The sequence below is a fragment of the Lutjanus erythropterus genome, chromosome 17, assembly GCF_056507025.1.
Source record: "Lutjanus erythropterus isolate fLutEry1 chromosome 17, fLutEry1.hap2, whole genome shotgun sequence".
Classification (NCBI taxonomy): domain Eukaryota; kingdom Metazoa; phylum Chordata; class Actinopteri; order Lutjaniformes; family Lutjanidae; genus Lutjanus; species Lutjanus erythropterus.
In genome coordinates, this window is record NC_139333.1 from 22,515,464 (window position 1) to 22,535,753 (window position 20,290).

At 40.4% G+C, this 20,290-nt stretch overlaps 1 protein-coding gene across 18 annotated transcripts in view; it reads left to right on the forward strand.

Moving 5' to 3' along the window:
* The window catches only part of LOC146312205 (calcium/calmodulin-dependent protein kinase type II subunit gamma-like), a 58,184-nt gene that overhangs the window by 17,995 nt on the left and 19,899 nt on the right, over positions 1-20,290 (forward strand). For 12 of the 18 annotated variants that reach the window (XM_084740796.1, XM_084740802.1, XM_084740800.1 and 9 more), the window contains exons 4-13: positions 3,594-3,648; positions 3,881-3,946; positions 8,891-8,963; positions 11,955-12,057; positions 12,525-12,608; positions 13,994-14,088; positions 14,661-14,783; positions 14,981-15,064; positions 16,894-16,936; positions 19,580-19,642. In XM_084740796.1, the coding sequence (XP_084596922.1) occupies positions 3,594-3,648; positions 3,881-3,946; positions 8,891-8,963; positions 11,955-12,057; positions 12,525-12,608; positions 13,994-14,088; positions 14,661-14,783; positions 14,981-15,064; positions 16,894-16,936; positions 19,580-19,642 (789 nt within the window). The remainder of the gene's footprint in view (positions 1-3,593; positions 3,649-3,880; positions 3,947-8,890; positions 8,964-11,954; positions 12,058-12,524; positions 12,609-13,993; positions 14,089-14,660; positions 14,784-14,980; positions 15,065-16,893; positions 16,937-19,579; positions 19,643-20,290) is intronic. The other 6 variants (XM_084740798.1, XM_084740807.1, XM_084740810.1 and 3 more) reach the window with 1 other exon arrangement.

A 20,290-nucleotide genomic window follows, 5' to 3' on the forward strand; every position in this document is an offset into this window, starting at 1 on the left:
TATACAGCAATCTTGAGTATCTGCAGATAAAATACTGTCTTTTTCCCTCCTTTAAAAGACCAGTGTGTAGGATTTACTCAACAAACATGCCTGCTAGCATGTAGGAGAATCTACAGATGGCACAAAAATGTGAAAGGCTGCATCTAGAGCCAGTGTTTAGTTTGTCCATTCTGGGCTCCTGTAGAAATATGGTGGTGCAACATGGCAGACTCTGTGGAAGAGGACCCGCAATCCATGTAGGTAAAAACATTTCATTCTAATGTAACAAAAACATGTAGATTCTTATTTTCAGGAATATTATGATCCATGTCTGCCAATAGAGCCTCCTGAATTAGACTTTAAACAACTAAGCTGTTGGTCATTATAATCATGAAATGAATTTCATAGCATTTCTTCTCTAACATGGACACAGGACCCAACAGAGTTAAAGCTTCATGCATCCACAGGAAAATCCATATATTAAAAGACTGATCTTGAGAAGGTCAATTTGAATCAGAAAAGTATAATTTAGTTCTTTTAATAGCAGATATCTGTTACCAGTTGGCACAAACCTAATTCATAATCAGTATATTTGCAGCCACTGAGATGTACTAAAACATCTTTTTAGTTTAGAGACCCTGAAGAAGTGACACTGAGTCTGTTGTACAGCAGAACTGATGGCTGGCATCACTGTGTTTCAGCCAATATTTCAACATTACTCCTTCACATTGGTATCAAGATGCTAACAGCTCGGTAGTGTTAGCTGTGGTGAGAAATTAGTGAGTCTTGCTCAGATCAGTGGCGCAGCTGTCGTGACAACAGGAACAAAAGGATATGAAGATGATGTAACCATTATTGCCTTAAAACACAAAATCAGTAAACCCAGTCAGACTGAAAGGTGACAGAAGGTTATCTTCCTCTTTCTGACAATGTGACAACGACACATCTATGCTCCGCCTGATAAGATGAGACAGACGATTTCTGTGTCAGACACGGTTGTGAAAAATGTCCTCTGCTTTCTTGACTTTCTGGTTTCATCACTCTTCACCACCATGATATTTGTGGAAATTTGTATCGCAGTGATGATTAAAGAATGAGGGCTGCTGTAATGGAGATATCTAGAGGAGGGATGGGTGTTAAAGGTCAGAAAGGGAGAATATGACAAAATCAATGACACCTTTCCCACTCCGCTCCTTTTTATTTCTCATCCTCATGTCCTAGTTTTCTCTCTGCCCCTGAGGCACTCATTTGCCCCTCGCCTACTTTTCCTGTTCCCTTCCCCTCTCTGTATAGATTTTTCTCTCCCTCTCTCTTGTCCTTCCTCCTCTTTTTGACATATTTTGGCATCGTCTGCATTCAAACTTTGGACAAAAGAGGGCACAAAAAAAAAGAGACAGATGGAGAGACGAAAGCAGGAGGAGTAGGAGACAGATGGAGGGAGAGCGAGAAGATGGGAGGAGGAGGAAAGAGCAGTCGCTCTTGTTTCTTGCTGCAGGGCCATCCTACTTCATCTTATTATACAACTGATATTCATTTTACATAACGATAACTGTGGCTCTCTGACACTAAACCTAAGCTGCATCTCAGGCCCATCCTCTAACGCCTGGCTCCTGCTGCCTCGATCCCACTTTGTCATTCTGCTGCTGTCTTGTTATGTTGACTGTAGGGCTGGGATGCTTACCGCATAACCGCAGTATCGTGTTAGTATGAGCTCATTACTGTAATCACCACTTTATGTTTTCTGTTCTCAACCAAATGCTCACTTATCTCCATCAGTAATCAGGAAACAGCTCCTTTTGGGTAAACACAACATTTCCTAGGCTGGTCCCAGACCCCTGAATCGCTGCCCACATCTGCAGTGTATTTTTTCAGTTTGTCACATACAGTAGGTCTGCTTTTGTTGTGCTCTTTGACGGGTATTTCCTCGGTAGCTAATCAGAGTTTTGTGCACAGAATTAAAAATGCAGTCGTCATCTTCCTGTGCTAGAAAAGTAGTGACAGAAAAACCATAACAACAGAGGAAGAAGAAGTAGTTAACACTCGTGACAAAGATATGTAATGGAGGAGGTTTTACAGGTTAAATGTCATTATCGAAATGATATCAGGGCTCTGAAACAGTAAACTGTCACAGATAATTTTAATAATGATAAGTAATGTATATAAATAAAACTTCTAAATGTCAGTATGTTAATTTGAACAGCAACTTCTCACTTACTGCTCACAGAGGGCTTTTACATTATGATTTTAATGAGCAAAGAGGGATCAGTGGTCGACGATGTCAGCCATCTGCAATCAGCCCAACCCTAGCACCAATGCAGACCACTGAAAGTTGACATGAAGTCAGTAGCTACTTACTGGTTAGGTCAAAATATCATATTACAGGAGATCCTAGTAGCCTGATGGTTAAGGCACATGCAATATAACCACAAGCCCTGATTGAAGGACATGGTGAAACATCACGATGTGCAGTGATATCGTTGTGGTGAGGGGTGAAGGCTGCCCAATCGCAGAAGAGCTGGCTTGCTCAAATGTGAAGGGAGACTCGTCACCAGCTCAACACTGTAGTTATCAACACTTCCCAGCATCCAGCTGTCTCACTTAGTCGAGAAAAATGTTCGCTACCACCACCAGCGAAGAGAGCAGGCAGATCAGTTCTCACTCTCCTGCAGACGTGCGTCCAAAGTGCATCTTTGTGCAGGGTTTAACATCTCTGCACCATGTCTGCAACTTATTTGGGTTCAGCTTCTGTAGCTTTGAACACAATTAGCCAGCTAGCCATACTGAGGAAGTTAAGCTAAGAGCTAAAAAAAACAACAGTGCAGATCACAAGGGCACGGTTGAAAGAAACACACTAACCAGCAGCCGTCAGAAAAGAAACACGGCTGCCACCATTGTAACATTTTCATTTTTTCCATGTCAATAATGTACTACCTCAAATACAGAAGGGGACGATACCAAGTGCCAACCCTACGAGCTGAACACTTTTGTTGCATGTCATGCCAGTCTCTATCTCCCTCTCTTCCTCTTTCTCTCTACGTTGTCAACTATCAAAGTCAAACATGCCCCTAAAATGAATCTAAACAACTAAATAAACACCCCTATGATTAGTGTTGGACTGCCCTTTTTTTGTCCGTGGATATCTTTGATGTATTTCAGGCAGGGCTGAGAAAGGAAACAGCCATAATAAACTGATTGTGATGAAAGTGTCCGTGTCACAGGCTTTTACTACAGTTTGATGAACATCAAACCTGAAACACAACACCTCTGACAGGTTTGAAACACCCTTTCCTCCTGTCTGGAATATCACTCATGATGTGCCAGGTCACGAGTCACAATCTCAGTTGGCTACAGTGCAAACAACCAGTTATTTGACCCCAAACAAAACACATTCCCGACAGTGACATTCAGTTTCAGTGTAATCATGTTGTACGTCTGTTAGGGGTTGCGTTAAATGGCAGTTAATTGCCTAACCGCTGGATGCACCGTCATGTCACTCAGCTTCTCCATATTTGATTTTTTCTCCAGTTTTAACAGGTTTAACAGTGAAACACTACAGTATTTTTTATTTCTTTTTCCTGACTCCTGTCTTCATATGTCCTCCCTCTCTCTTGCAGTGAGACTCCATGACAGCATTTCAGAGGAAGGCTTTCATTACCTAGTCTTTGACCTGTGAGTATACTCTGTACACACACACACACACACACACACACACACACACACACACACACACACACACACACACACACACACACACAGTGACATTTTATCCATGCAAGGGACTGCGGTTCGTTTGTGTATGCTAACAACTTCTCTCTCTGTCCCTCTTTCCTCCTCCTTCTCCTCTTTCTTTCATTCCTCCCTGCCTTCCTCCTCCTCCTCCACCCCCCCCCACCCCTCCTAGGGTGACAGGAGGAGAGCTGTTTGAAGACATTGTAGCCAGGGAGTACTACAGCGAGGCTGATGCCAGGTAAGAGCCTCACACAGAGCTGCTCTGAACATACGAACACGTAGACACGGCTGCGAACATACCGCATATAATCCCATTAAACATGTGAATGCTCACTCTCGTTTTATGAGTGCGAACACACCGGCAGGCACACAGCAGCGGTGGATATAATTGGTCTGTTTGTATTCTTGTCAGCAAACGCGTCCCCCTGTCAACAAGTGCATCAGTATACGTGTGTCTCATCTCTCTTTGGCCACATGCGTCACATGCGTCACTCTTCAGCCTCCCTCTACATAGCACTGACAGGAGCAACAGTACATCAATACCCCAGATTTTCAGGGTTCCTATGGGTGCTGGAAATCCTTGAAACACCTGAATTATAATGTACTTGTTTTCAAGGTTTGCAGATTGCTTGGATTTTTGATAAAGTACTTGAAGTGTCACATTGAAAATGCTTGAAATGTGCTTGAATTTGACTCTGGAAAAGGTGTAGGAAACCTGAATTATGAGAACTGATAAATTCTGGTTCAAACCTCTTTAATGTGAAGTTCTGCTGCTTTTTTCCTGAGTTATATTATTATAAATTAAATCCCCATGGGGTTTGACCTGTTGATGGGATAAAAGAAGGAATTTACAGTCCTCTCTGTTATTGGTTAGTACATTAAAAGCAATATGAAGCTGTAGTCAGATTCCTCATATGGGTGCTAGAGTTGCAAGGCTCAACAAGGGCAAGGGAGGTAAAATAACATGTCGGGTGAGTAAATCTAGCATCTGTCGTGTGTTAAAATTTTTTTTTTTTTAAATAGAGCTGCAAAGAGATGTTAATTGAATAAACGTTGAAGTAGTTTTTCATGCAAAAATACCAGGATATTCTCTTTTTTTCAGCCTTTCAAATATGGTTATTTCATGATTTTCTCTATTTCATGTCATTAAACCGACTATCTTTGGGTTTTGGACTGACAAAACAAGACATTTAAAAATATAACTTTGGACTTTGAGAAACTTGGATGGACGGTCTTCACTACTTATTGACATTTGATAGACCACATTGACCAAAATGTTCAAACATTGTGCCCTGAGCTGCAACTATTAGTCAGTTAATCAATTAGTTGCCAACTATTCAATTAATTGTCCGTGATTTTGATAACTGATTAGCTGTGTGAAATGTCAAATGTGAATATTATGTGGATTCTTTGCTCCTCTAAACTGATTATCTTTGGATTGTGGGTAAAACGAGACATTTGAGGACATCATCTTGGGCTTTGGGAAACACCAATCAAAGTCTGACATTTTATGGATCAATCAAATAATTCATCAATCGAGTAAATGATCAACAGATGAATTGAAATTGATTTTGATAATTGATTGGGTTGTGAACCAAAAAAGACGTCTTGTGCTTTGTGAAACAGTGACATTTTTCACAATTTTCTGACATTTCATGGACCAAACAACTAATGAATTAAGTATTGAAAAAATGATTACCATAAGAATCGAAAAGTAACCTACTGTGTACAAGTCCTTTGCCCGTAGAGCCGATTCTGATTCGAGATGTCACCTTGGCTTCAGTGAGTTCAGTATTTTCTGACATTTTGTTAACATTGTGACATTTAAGCCTCCTCTCCTTCCTCTTTCTCAGAGTTCCCCCTCCCTTTTCCCTGTGGCTGTGGGCTGTGCAGCTTATGAAGTCTGTTGTACAATTGGATTAGGGGTCTTTGTCTGTTCACGCACAGACGGGGGGCTTTAGAAACACACAAACATGTTTTCTCTCTCACACACGCACACAAACCGAGCCACGTGGATTGAGCCTCAGCCTCGCCCTCTGCGGCTGGGGCCTGACCTTTGACCCGTTAACCTTTCCAGAGACGTGACACGAACATGAGCCTCAAATAGTGGGATCGTGGAGCCCGACACCGCAGTGTGTAGGACAGTAATGAGGCGGTCGGTTGCAGGCTTGTAGGAAAATTTTTACAAGACCCATCATGAGCCAGCACACTCACCAGGCTAGTGTGAAAACATGCTCAGCAGCCAGAATTGAGAAATAATGGTATTAGTAGCAGCTGAATTGACGCCCCCATTATTAAAATTGCTGCTGGGATAGAGATTTATTGACTGTGTGGTGTAAGACCTCCCACACGAGCTTCTTAGTATTGATTGTTTAAACTACAGTACCTTGATTATGGCTTTGAAAAATAATAGTCTATAGTAAATGTTTGTTATGCAACTTACCAAGTTCACCGTTTACTGACTTAGGATGTAATAGATGTGATTTTTTTTTCTCCTTTCGTGCTTTAAGGCATGTAACAAGGATTATTTTATTATCGATTCATCTACCGACTATTTCCTTGGTTAATTGTTTGGAAAATTGTGAAAAATGCACATTACAAGCTCCTAAAGCCAGCAGTGGTGGCACAGTCCAAACCCCAAAGATTCAAATTACAGTGATATACAGAGAAATAAGCAGATCTTCACATTTAAGGAGCTGTGACAACATACTGTTTTTGCTTGGAAAATTGCTTACGTTAATAAATAATTATCAGAATAGTTGCCAGTTAGTTTTCTGTCGATTGACTTATTGTTTCAGTTCTACATCCTTTATTTAAAAAAGGTTTATTTTTTCAAACAACTATATTTTGTATATTTATGATACACTTATCAGGTGTGCCAGGTTGTAAAAAATAGTATTCTGAGTAATAACAGGTTGCGTGTGGGTGAAATAAGGATGGACAATATTTCTGAGAAATGCAGTTCAAAAAATATATATAAAAATATAATATATGCATATGAAACAGATGAGCAAAATTAAGTAGTTACTAAAATGTTACCAGCAAAATAAGAGCAGAGGACAGGATGGAGATGTTCATTTTGAGTTGTGCTGTTTTATTCTGCTTATTTGCTCTTTCTGTACCGTGCATGTTAATGTTGTTGATTTGATTGAGTTGTGTTTGGTGAAAATTGGGGCGAAAATCAGGAATACTCAAACATTTCAGATAATTTTTCGATGAAATATATATGTATATATATAAAAAAAAGGATTAGGACTTAAAGTATTCACTTCTTCTTACTCCTTTTCGAACATGAATTATTTATTTCTGTTGAAATAAATATTCTGTAGGATATTAGTTTTTTTTCTGTACTTGTATAGTATATTTTCTTCTAACATGTTCAAAATAAAATCTAACCTTCTCAGATCCAATTTGAAGAAAAAAAAAATGGTTGACACATACATAGATACAGAGTGATGCTGTGTCTGTGGTATTATGCAAACTATACTATGACAAATTACAGAATAAATTTAGCTGAATAGGTTTAACATATCTAAACAAAAGGAAAGAGAGAACAAACCCTCAAAAACAACAACAGAACAAAAGGCACTCTTAGAGTCGGTGGTTGATGATGAGTTGCTGATATTTCTGTTGTATATTAGCTCTGATGAGTCAGCTGAGTCTACACAAAGATTAACATCATATCATCTACACGCGTGAAGAAAGCCTGACACATTGTGTAGAATTTGGATGCTGAACCCTTTTAATTTTTAATTTTTTTTTGTTTGTTTCGAGTTTAGAAAGCTGTAATAAATCCCTCGCCCAGTGAGTGTGGGTAGGAACATTTGGCAAAAGAAAATAAATCATCTTTTAGCTCAGATGTGTTTGCTTCACACTGTTTCTGTTCGTGTCATGCATTGATGCTGCTACTGAACAGCACATCTGTTAAATGATTGGCCGATAGCGTGTCACTCATGGCAGTTTGCCATTGAATGTTTCATTGAGCAATTTTCTTATTCCTATTAATGATGTTTTTATTGCCAATATATCACTATTGTTTTATGGCCCAGGCCATTGTTGAAGCATTTCCCCATTAAGAGAGACAACAGTGTAACTTCATTGATTATTTAAATCCCACGACACAGCGACAGGATCGATCAGAATCTAATGTTAACTAATGTTCTGTGTTCTTCTACACATCCAAAAGGTCACACACAGTCCAGGTTCATACAGTGGAATTGTTTGGAGTAAAGCAGCCTTCCTCCTGATAATCCGGAGCGCCATCAGAGCTGTCTAAAAAATGTATTTCAGAAGTTTAAAGTTAAATTCTGTTTCTCTGGAGAGTTTCCTCTGTCCTGTCAGCTTTAAAACTTTTTAGTTTTGCTGCTTAAAGGTGCAGGCACTGATTTTGGAGAAGGATCATTCATTGTTGAGTCTTGTTTTTTAGGTCTTCAAATACCTCATTTGCATTATTTCCCATGATGTAGTGCTGAGAGTTTAAGTTTGCTATTTTATGTTCCAAAATGCAAATGTTACTGTTTGTAATGTTTATAATGTTTTTGTTCAGGGCATGGTGGTTTACAGGGTGTTTTATGTTGGTAATTGTCAGTTCTCTGCTGGTTTATTGTGTATTACATGCAAATGCAAAGCAAAGGTGAAAAGTGCTATTCAGCCCTCAGTTCATGCTGCTTTATCACAGTGTTATCAAATAGAAAACACGTGGTATTTAGATCGGAATGCGAATTGTTTTCACGAGCTCGATACCTCATGACTGCAGTATGTCAGAATTGAGCCCCAACACCAATATTGGATCAGACTGGTTCCATCTTTCTTTTAAAGGCAGTATAGCCCACAGGAAGTGGTAGAGTTGAAGTGAAATGGCCATGCGGGTGCAGATCTCTAAATTAGAGAAAATCATTTGTATTTGCGTCGTTACTGACTATAAACAAATTGTCCGAAGTTCATATTTCAGTCCCTCAACAATACATGGGCAGCTTTTGTCAAGCCAGCCCTTTAACAGCCCAGAATGATGTCATATTTTTCCCCCCAGTGAAACGCATCAGTTTTTATAACCGTAACCCACCATGGCTTCAAGAGAAACACATGTGGCGTGTACTGTATATGGTGGGGTGTCTTTTTTTCTAATAAAGGGCAGCGACTGACACATCTTCCTCTCTGTTTGTCTCCTTTTCTCTCTCTGTAGTCATTGCATTAGTCAGATCTTGGAGAGTGTCAATCATATCCACCAGCATGATATTGTGCACAGAGACCTCAAGGTGAGTGGCTGCCCGTTGCCGTGACAACCACACACTCACACACGCACACACACACACACACACACCACTGCTCGTGGCCATGGCAACACACAGATGGCTCTCGGTCTCTCCATCTCTCTCCCTCTCTTTTCCTCTGCATTTCTGCTTTTATCCCTTTTTATTTTTCCCCTGCGTCGCTCTCCCGTCCGCCGTTTTCACCCTCTATTCGTCTATCTCTGCTCAGATCTGTCAGCTTGTCCACAACTCTGTGTGTCTGTCTGTCTGTCTGTCTGTCTGTCTGTCTGTCTGTCTGTCTGTCTGTCTGTGTGTGTGTGTGTGTGTGTGTGTGTGTGTGTGTGTGTGTGTGTGTGTGTGTGTGTGTGTGTGTGAGAGAGAGAGAGAGAGAGAGTACCCGCCTGCATGTGTGTTCATGTTGAGCCCAGAGATGGTGAGTCATGATCACGTGGCGGGGTTGGTCTCTCACCTATGGCAAGGAAAAGACAAGGACTCAAACAGCACATCAACACACACACACACACACACACACACACACACACACACACACACACACACACACACACACACACACACACACACACACACTTTGTACTGTTGTGAAGCAGCTCTATTATGAGGAGGCATATGAAGGCATAGATAAACCTCAGGAGTTGCCACGACAACCCATGTGACATCACGCCACCCATGGAGCCATGGGGGAGGGGCTTGAATCGTCCCAAATCTCTGATAGGCTCAAATTCAAATAGCAGAGGAAGAGAGCTCCTCCAGTTTTCTACTTAAAGGGAAAATTCAGTGCTTTTCATACCTGTGTTGAAGCAATTTGAAGCAATACATTCCTCAGTGCTGCTATATTGTCTAAATAAACTGAGTTCTTCTGCTCACAGAGTTGTGCAGCAGTACCTATATGTTCCAGGATGCATTGCATGTGAGCTTCTGACTCCCACGCTCTTGTTGCTGTGTTATCACCTCCCTTGCCTATAGCTATTACTGTGTTGGCCTGAACAGAGTGTTGAAATAGCCGGTAGTTCTTCCTTAATACCAGCTGTGGCATCTAGACCTGCAAGAATTAATTGATTATTAATTAACAATTAAATTAATTGCTATCCATTTTGAGAATTGTTTTAAGTCATTTTCTTAATAATAATGTCCTAATTCTCTAATTTAAGCTTCTCAAATGTCAATATATTCTATATATCTTTGGGTTGCAGCCAAACCAAAGACATTTTTCTAAGATTTTATGGACCAAACCACTAATTGATTAATCGAGAAAATAATGACAGATTAATTGATAATGAAAATGCAGCCCTTGGGACTTCACTGGATGCAGGAAGAATAACAGATTTTGCAGCAGTAGAACTCTCTCTGTCAGTATAGACAAATGCTTGTCCTGATGTCTGTCACTCTGTGTCTAGTTTAAAATGATCACTCTTGTGCGTTCTTTCATGAGTCTGGGGTTCCTTTCTAGACACTGTCTTTTGCCTGTTGATGGTGACTGCATGGAAAACAGGACTGACATTAGACATTGGCCCTCAGTAACTGATGAAGGTACCTAAATTTTACATAGCAGTTAGACGTTGGCTGTGACAATAGTCAGAAATAGGTAATGCAGAAATAAAGGAAAAAAAATGGACCACTTCCACCACATTTAAGCGTATATATGTATATATGTATAAAAATATGAATTCATATATTTTTTTAGAGGTATTCAGAGGTATCCAGTGAATCTGTGTAGAGTAAAAGGTATCAGACACTTTTCATGAAGTAAAGGCTTGTATATTTTGCATTTCATTTTTTTCCCCCAAAGTTGAAGTCTGACACTGTTGAAGCAGCTGAGAATTCCACAGGTTCTTCTTGAATTCCTAGACATCATTGCCAAAAGTAATGTAACATAAAAAGTAAAGGTAAATGTAGAAAAATTGTACACTTCTCATGACAGCTCGCACTGAAGCGATAGTTTAGGGGGACACCACCATTAACTTCTGGTACTTCCCTGGATTTGTGTAAAGCATGCACTGAGGAATTTAATGCTTCAATTGGCTACATTTACCATCAACAGTGATTGGACATTAACATAAAAAGTGCAAAATTTTCTCTTTAACCCAATTTAGAAAGCATAATACACAGTATGTTCTTAGAAAAACAATGCATAGACTCAGAATCATCATCCCTTACGACCAGCTAGAAGTGTGTGGTGGAGACCCTGCCCTCTGCCTGTATTTCTCATCACGTTGCTGTGCTCTGGGCACTTAAACAACCCAAAACGTCAGTATTTGACATCCTGGGAAAGAGACACAACAATAAACTACCTTTCTAGTGCGTTTACAAACGGCTCAGACACATCCTCCTGATTCTACTTTGAAGGTGATGATAATAATCCTGGTAGGATGTACACTAATAATGTGCTGAACTGTACCTTTTCAAGCAGAGACCACGAGGTGCAGGAAAAAAACAACCTCAAGGGGTGTCTCAGACACGTGTGGGCGGCTTTTGTATGTGTCTGTGTGTGTGCATGCTCTGTGTCGGAGAATAACGCTATTACCTCGAGCGCTGCCTGTCTGATTTGTTGGCCTTTTATCCTGAGTGGGCTTTTACTGCGGCCATTTATGTCCTACTGCCCAAACAACGGCCATTTAGAACGCTGCCACACACGCTGCCTCTTGCTAAGTACACTTTCCATTTAGCATGCAGTCTGCAGCGCTGCCTAAATGACTCCCGAGTGGTTTCTATGGCTACGAACCCATGCCCATATAAGGCTTTGTGGAGATTTCTCAACCACCCATCCTCTTCTCTCTACATCCTCCGTCTTTTCCATCGCTTTCTCACACCTTTACCCCGCCCCCACACGAGCTGTGTCGAATACATCAAATATGAATATTTCTCAGAAAGAGCTTTACTGAAGAGTGCCTGTCACTATCTGTCTCTCACTGTCTTGATCTCTTGTCCTACATTCTGCTTTACCGTGTGTGTTTCTGTGTGTGTGTGTGTGTGTGTCAGCCTGAGAACCTGTTGTTGGCCAGTAAGATGAAGGGAGCTGCAGTGAAGCTGGCAGACTTTGGCCTTGCTATTGAAGTGCAGGGAGACCAGCAGGCTTGGTTTGGTAAGAAAACACAAACAGTGACACACACACATCAAACGCGCTGGACCATTAATGGATCTGTTATTCTGTCTGGTGGGTGTGAAGCACTCGATAGTTTCTACACTTAAGCATACAAAAGACTGCTGAACAGGTCCTCATTCATACAGTGATACAGATACACCTGCTCACTTGGAAGGCAAAGAATATTTGTGCGAGTGTTGCTTAAGAGGCTCACAGACACTTTGCAGTTCATGCTTAGGCCATTGTGTCTTGGCCAGCAGCCGAGCTGCTAGCATTTGGCTGACTCTTCGGCGGGGACGAGATGATTAACGGGTATTTGCTTGTGACTCTACACTGTCATAATCTGGTCTTGCGCTGGAGTCCAACGGGTCACTATCAGCTAAACCATTCACATAACTGCACAAAAATAGCCTTCATGAGAATTTTATTAAAAGGCATCGCTTCACTGTGTCCTGTGGTGTCCTCAGGGTTTGCAGGCACCCCCGGCTATCTCTCCCCTGAAGTCCTGAGGAAGGACCCCTACGGCAAGCCTGTGGACATATGGGCTTGTGGTGAGTCTTCCTCGCCACTTGGGCAACAAGCCTGTTGCAATCAACCTGTTACAAAACATCAGACTCTGTTTAACTTTTAGTCAAATTAACTAATTTTACAGCCTGTTGAAATAATATCTTGAGGTAGGTTTCTTTTTAAAAAATGTAATTGTAAAAGAATTTAGCCTTGGGTCATTTGTCTCTCAAAGATAATTTAGTTTAGAAATCAGGTTCTCCTGGACAGACATTACAACAAAAACACTTTCTAATCTTTTTGTAAATGTTACTTTTTTCTGGATGAATGAAGCGCATTGAGTGCGAGGATGCTCCAATCGATCAACCACTGATCAATATTAGTTTAAATAGTTTGATCAGTGATCTTTACAAAGACTGATCAGAAGAGCCAACCAGATGATGAAGCACCAGGTTTGGTGAGTAAATCTTGGAAGGGTCACAGACAGATCCTATAATAAGGCAAGAGATGCAGAAGTATCTGCTGCTGGATGACCGGACTGAAGAGCAGCTTCTTCCCTCAGGCTGACTGCATAATTCATCTACACCACCACCCCATATAAATTAGTTTGTTCTGTATTTTTATTTATCTCTTCAGACAATTCCAGTCAATCAGTGAAAGAGGGAACTACATCATAATGATAAAATAAATCACTGTGGATTTTTGTGTGATTTACGGGCTCATAACTTCTGTTCTCTGCTGTCTGTGTCAGAGTTTGATGCAGAGGACGAAGGAACTGTATGGTGCATTCAGGTGCACCTTGTAAACGCTGAAATCGACATGGCTTTGTATGGCAAAGTGCATGGGTGCCAACAGGGACTTAATGCTGCATTCAAGTACACCTCATTCACTCAGAAATCTTATACTCGAGTAGCCCAGAAGGTTTAAATGCCTATATATTGTTGAAATACATAGGCATACAACTGTCTTAGTCTTCTTGTTCTTTCACTACAGCATTTTTAATAATTGCTAAGATGCTAAAATCAAAAAAAGGTTCCATATACATTACTACATAGGCAGATTTTTTTTTTTTAAAATCTAGAGCTGCAACTAATAATTATTGCCATTGCCGATTATTTTCTTAGGTAATTGATTTGTTGTTTGGGCCATAAAATGTCAGAAAAAGGTGAAAAATGTTCATCAGTGTTTCTCAAAGCTGACATTCCCAAAGATGACATTCTCAAATGTCTTGTTTTGCCCACACAACTCAAAGTTTGTTCTCTTAAAGGAATTAGGAAAGCCGCCGATACTGCTTCCAGCCATCATGATCGGCCTGAAAAATCCTGATTGGAGCATCCTTAATGAAATGTGCTACATATATAAAATGGCCTTTGATGAATTTGACAGAAAAACAATGCAAGTGTCGTAACATGATCTCTTTGTTTTCTGTCAGGTGTTATTCTCTATATCTTGTTAGTTGGATATCCTCCATTCTGGGATGAAGATCAACACAAACTCTATCAGCAGATCAAAGCTGGAGCATACGATGTAAGTGTGTGTGTTAGGTGTATATTTGTGAAGGGTGCAGTGCAGGGGTTTGCTAAGCAGTTTTTGAATGTTTAATAGTGTCCAATTGAGAGCTGGTCCAAAGCTATTGATCCTATCAGGGCCTCCCTGACGCATTGCAGAGGCGCGTGTGTGTGTGTGTGTGTGTCTGTATCTGTGTGTGTGAGTGAGAGAGACAGAGAATCAGAGAAGGGGTATCCTCCTCTCTCAGTCTCTGGATAATCAAGTCACATTGCAGTTTCCAGAGAGTCTGAGGAAGTCTCAGCAGCCTGTTTGCAGGGAATTTACTCTTAATGAAAAATTGTTTAAAAACCTGGAACAGACGCTTGGTTTTCTGTTAATCCAAAAACAAAATTAGCAGTTTTGTCCTCTTAATTTTGACAAATTAACTCAAGACTTGGTGCCCAGATGGTGTGGATTAGCCAGGAACATGAGGAAGCAGACTTCTAACCAATCCTTCAGGAAACATGTATTGTTTCCAGTTCATATTACTTACATACTACCCTCCTTTCCAACTGTTGCACCTACTTGTTTCTCCATATTTCTTCCTACAGTTCCCATCCCCAGAGTGGGACACAGTGACTCCAGAGGCAAAGAACCTGATCAACCAGATGTTGACCATTAACCCTGCCAAGAGAATCACTGCCGAACAGGCCCTCAAACACCCTTGGGTCTGCGTAAGTATCCATTCACCCCCCTAGAGAGTCATTGGAATTACACAGGATACAGGTACATACATGTGCATAAGTACATATGGACATACTAACACAACACTACAGAGAGAACTGCTCAACTCATATAGCTCAAATAGATTTTGCACAAACACTGAGAGTCTGTATAATGTGTTTAACTTCTGCTTTTTTCCCTCCTGCAGCATCGTTCTACAGTGGCGTCTATGATGCACAGACAGGAAACTGTCGAGTGTCTCCGCAAGTTCAATGCTCGCCGAAAACTCAAGGTACTTAATTTTGAATTGCCACCTTCCTGTTTTCAGACCCCTCTTGATTATGTGCTGCATCTACATATTTTGTTGGGTCTTCCTTTTACTGTATAGAAATTAGTGTCCTTAGTGTCTTTATGATCCCGCAGTCCTTTGGTGCATACATTGCAGTTGACTTAATTAGCAGTAGGGTTAGTAGAATAGTAAGTGTTGTAGGGATGGTTCAGATTTTTTAAGGTAGGGTTGTATGTATGTTATGGTTTACATTGCTCTTTTGTGATCAGGTAATCTTAATGGCTACAAAAAATACTCATCCAAAAAGATTTTTACAGTAATTTGAGTAGTTGTAATCAGTTATTTACACCCGTGGTATTTACATGCAGTAGATGGTGGTCAGCACTTCTCTAGTTTATAGAAGTAGAGGAGTCCCAGTGTGGGAAGCTAAGCTAAGTGATGAACTGCTGTGGACAGGCTCAGCAACAAAACATATTTTAGCCACTTAAAAAAATGTATACACCTAAAAAGATCTATACATGTTATATTAAGTGTTAAGTGCATGTTATATGTAGAAGATTTTCACTGCTTTACCTTGACATCAGACAGCCTTTTCTGATGGGAAAACTACCATCATATAAGCCTAATATCACTCTCAAAAGTAACCAAACTCCTTTGGCAAAAACAGTCATTTGATATCGCAGAACACAGGAGTTACTTGTCTACCGCTGCAGCGATCAGTTGGTTTGTGTTATTGTGTAACTTAGGTGAAGTCTCATGATAACACAAACAAAGTTAATGATCGAGGCAGCGGTAGATCAGCAACTACTACTGTCACAAAAGGAGTCTGGTGGCTTTGGAGAAGGCAGTATTTGGATTCTATAACTGCAGTTCCCAGTTTAAAAAAGTCTGATAGCAAAGTAAAGTGGTGAAATTATTCTAAACATAGTGTACACTTAAACTGATAAAGTTTTTTTTTAGGTGCGCCTTGCATTTTTCTGCTGAGCCTGTCCACAGCAATACATGTCTTAGCTTCCTACACCAGTTACTTCCTAAAACTTGGGTTGTGCTGACCACCATCTACTGTAGGTAACACACTGACAATAGATAAGTATCTCGTACAACCTCACTTGAAATAATCCAAACTGCCCCTTTAAGCTTTATGATGTATGCTGCTGTTAGGGGTGGGTATATAACTTAAGCAGTGTGTATCACAAACTGTGAAGTACTAAAAGCTTGCACTGAATTTCTGGTCAAGTCTTCGATCTGTTAGTTTCTGATATAAATAAAATGTTACCTTTTTATTCAGGTAAGATTCTTACATGGCCTCAGCTTCCTTTGTGTTCTTGATTTTATAGAAAATATTTTTATAGCTCTTAAAATACAACAAACAAAGCTTTGGTATGGGCAGAGAAACATCATATCAGCAGCAGAGTTGAAACATTTCAGATGATACTTGGCTCTAGTTGCTGTAGTTTGCATTCACAGCCGCACATGCAAACTAATGGATCAAGTAGCAGTTGTTCTTTTTTGTCACTTCATTTAAATTCATTTGCATAGAAGAACATGTTATTGGACTTGGAGATGTGAAGACTGCTAATGGTGCATCTCCCCTTCTTAATAATTAGATACTGTTTGACAGAGAACAAACAAACTCTCAGCCTTGACTGGATTTAGCGCGCTGTGATGAAGGCGCTGCTGTTAAAAAAGATAAAAAATGTTATTGTCCCATTTAGAAACAAATACAGAGCAGTGAGACCAGAGGAGAAGAAAAATCCTTTTAAATAAAGCAAAACTCCTTGCACTCATTATACCTCCCGCATTTCTCTCTCCTTCCTCTTCTCCTCCTCCAGGGAGCCATTCTCACCACCATGCTGGTGTCCAGAAACTTCTCAGGTGGGTGTGCCCTTCGCCCTCAGCCCTCCCACGCAGCACATGCAGAGGCAGAGGAGGAAGGAGAGTGGATAGAGTCCTCTGCACCTCTTTTAACCCCCTCACCGCTCACACACACAGTCACCCACTCATCCTCAAAATAACAATGTGTTTTTGTGTGTGCGCACAGGAGTTTGCTTGCTTACAAACATTCAGTCTGATTCGAGCTCCATCGATTCATGTTAGAAATAATGTATTGATTAGGATGGATTATTTTTTCTTTATTTGTGGTCGTAAATGGCAAGAAACAAAAAATGAACAGAAGAAATTCTCCAAACAAAATAAGTATATAGATAAATCACTTTAGATTCAAATGGAACTATATTTTTTCATTTCATTTCACATTTTAGTTGCATGTCTAAGAGAAAAAAGTCAGTCATTCCATATTATACATTTTCTGAAGTATGTCTATCCACTCAAGGATTCAGCCATTTACTCGTTATTCCTTTTTTTTTACTACTTGCTCGCAGTATTGTGGAAACCTCTTATAGTGATTACTCTAACAGTGCTCAGCCTCTTATGGATCAAAACGTTTGGGACAGAATAATTTCTGTACAAATGTTTAAATAATTTGTTTTAGTGATCAAGTAGTCTGCTTAAAGTGTTCATTTTGGGGCTTTTCATACATTTCATACACAGTTTTAAAACTAAAGTAATTTTATTTTACTTAATTCCCATGATACTTTGCCTGACGGTAACCCGCCTGCTTCCAGCTGGCTACCTGAGGCAGGGCATTAAAATCATGATGGGAAAATGAGTCATCTACTCAAAAAAAACACGGTCTCCTTGAAGCTTATGACTCCTTAAAACAAGCCAAAGAGATTCAGCAGTGAAACTTGCGTTTCTCAGGCTTCTCTGAGTAGAAACAGTCTGTTAGTGATGGAGGCAGAAAAGTTGGGTAATGCCCCCTTGAGCAGGCTCTTGATGAGGGGAAAAAAAGTGAAGCTGGCTGTTTAATTACTTTCAGGGTTGGGTAGTAACAGATTACATGTATTCAGGATTATGTAATCAAAGTGACTATAATCAGACCAGATTACGTTTAAAATGGTTAATTTTAGATTATAGTCACATTGTAAATTACCTGATTACATCTTTAAAATATGGCATTTTTAAAATTAGGTAGGGTTTTTTCATGGTTATCAATAGAGCTGCTATGATTAGGCAATAAAACGATTGCTATTTTCATGATCAGTTAATTGTCTAGAGTCATTTTTAAGAAAAAAATATCCAAGTTCTCTGATTTCAGCTTCTGAAATGTGAACATTTTCTGGTTTCAATACATTTGAGGATGTCACCTTGGGCTTTGGCATCAACATTTGTTACCATTTTCTGACATTTTTTGGACCAAACTAATTGATCAATCATGAAAATGATCAGCAGATTAATAGATGTTGACAGTAACTGTAGTTGTAGCCAAGGCTCTATGAAGTCATGAAAACCTTATCTGACATTCTTAGTCAAGTGCAAAATGCATTTTATTTGCATTGAAAACATTTTGTGATGTTTAAAAAGAAAAAACAATATTTATTTGTGGAACTCTTTTATGGCTGCGTTTTTTGTTTTTTTTTTAAGTATTAGATTAGATTACATTTTGTTGTAATCAAATGGACTACATTACTAAGAACTGGCCATGCAATTTGCAATCAGTCACTGATCAGTCACTACATTTAAAAGTAATCTGACCCAACCCTGATTACTTTATATTCGTGTGATAAATATGCAAATATAAATTAGATGCTAATCTGCAACGGTAATAAAGAGAAACAATACAATGATGTTATGGTAATCATCCAGCCAGACAGGATCACTATAAGAGGTCTCCACTGTCCTTTTTTTGTTTTTTGGTTTTTTTGGTTTTGTAGCCCATTTGGTATATTTTCCAAATACATAACACCGAAATTAAAATCTACACAATAAGGTGAAATATTCGGCTACTCATAAGAATATGAAAATGACCAGCAGACATATTACAACACATTCTTCAACACTGACCTTGTTCAGAATTGTTATTTTGTGATCTTAAATTTTTTAAGTTATAAAAAGTCTTAACGTGTTTTTTTTAATGACGATAATGATATGTATGCAAGATAAAATGTGATGTTCTGTCATGTACCAGTTTATATGTGGGCGCCAGTTACGTCCTTGTCCATGCTAATGTCTCTCTCCCTGTGTGTTTGTGTGTGGGTGTGTGTGTGTTTATTTCTGTGTGTATGTGTGTGTGTCCCTCTTTTCTGCTGCCCATGGAGCGTTTGCATGTATGAAAGCGGGAAGCCTAGACTTTTATGAGATTTTTATGTTGGGGGCAAGTGTGGTGTTATAAAAACAGTGTTTTAATCTCAGCCTTCTGAGAGTGACTTGTTTTCGTTGAAGCCTTGTTCTCAGCCTCTAAGTAATTGGTCAGTCGATGGCTAATGATTTCAACCCTGGGCCTAGAAGACGACAGGGGTGCACGTCTTTGCTTTAGCCCACTTCCATCATCCCTTGTGTGATGTGTCTGGGCTTTAGCCAGCACACCCTGTGGCTTTCTAGGCCCATGATTTGAACAGCGTGAGATAGATCTGCCTAATTTGCACAGCCCCTCCCAACTGTAGCATTTCTGTCCAATAGTGGGCCGGCAGCATACCAACTCTGCTGCTGCCGCCTCCTCCACGGCCTCACTGGCTCAGGAAGGTACGTCCCAGAGACACGCCCATCCTCTCCACACACAGTTACTTCTTTGGTTTCATAGTACAGGGGTGGCACCCCATTATCACCTTCAAACTCCTGCATGCAGCCTCTGCCAGCATCCTCATCGACATTCACACACACACATGCATGCATACATACAGTTTTTGATAATTTAGGGTCTTATGGGTGTGTTTTGTCTTTGCAGTAATGCAAAGATATCTTATTTTATGCACACAGTCATGTACATCAGCATCACTTAATGGTAATCGATTCAACCGGCACTCCAGAGTGCTTTTTTACATTTACACCTCACCACCACTCAGCCTCGACTTTTTAACCCCCATTTCATCTCCAAAATTAGTTATGTCGTCACTTCCAACAAGCTCCATCCTGGTTTCCAGCTGACCCCATACGCTCTTGTGCTCTCCACTCCCGGCCCGTGGCCGTGAGGACGGACGCAGGGCGGACTGGGGCAGGGGATGAGGAGGGGCATGTATCCTGGGGGCTGGAACTGACACTGCAGGGGGCCGGCAAGAGCTGGGTTGGCGTGCTGCCATCGTCCGACCTGGGTCTGGTGGGAAGGGAAGGGAGGGGAAAGGCGGATGTTGAGGAGCTGGTGGGGGAGACCTTCAGACTGAGACGGATGGGAGT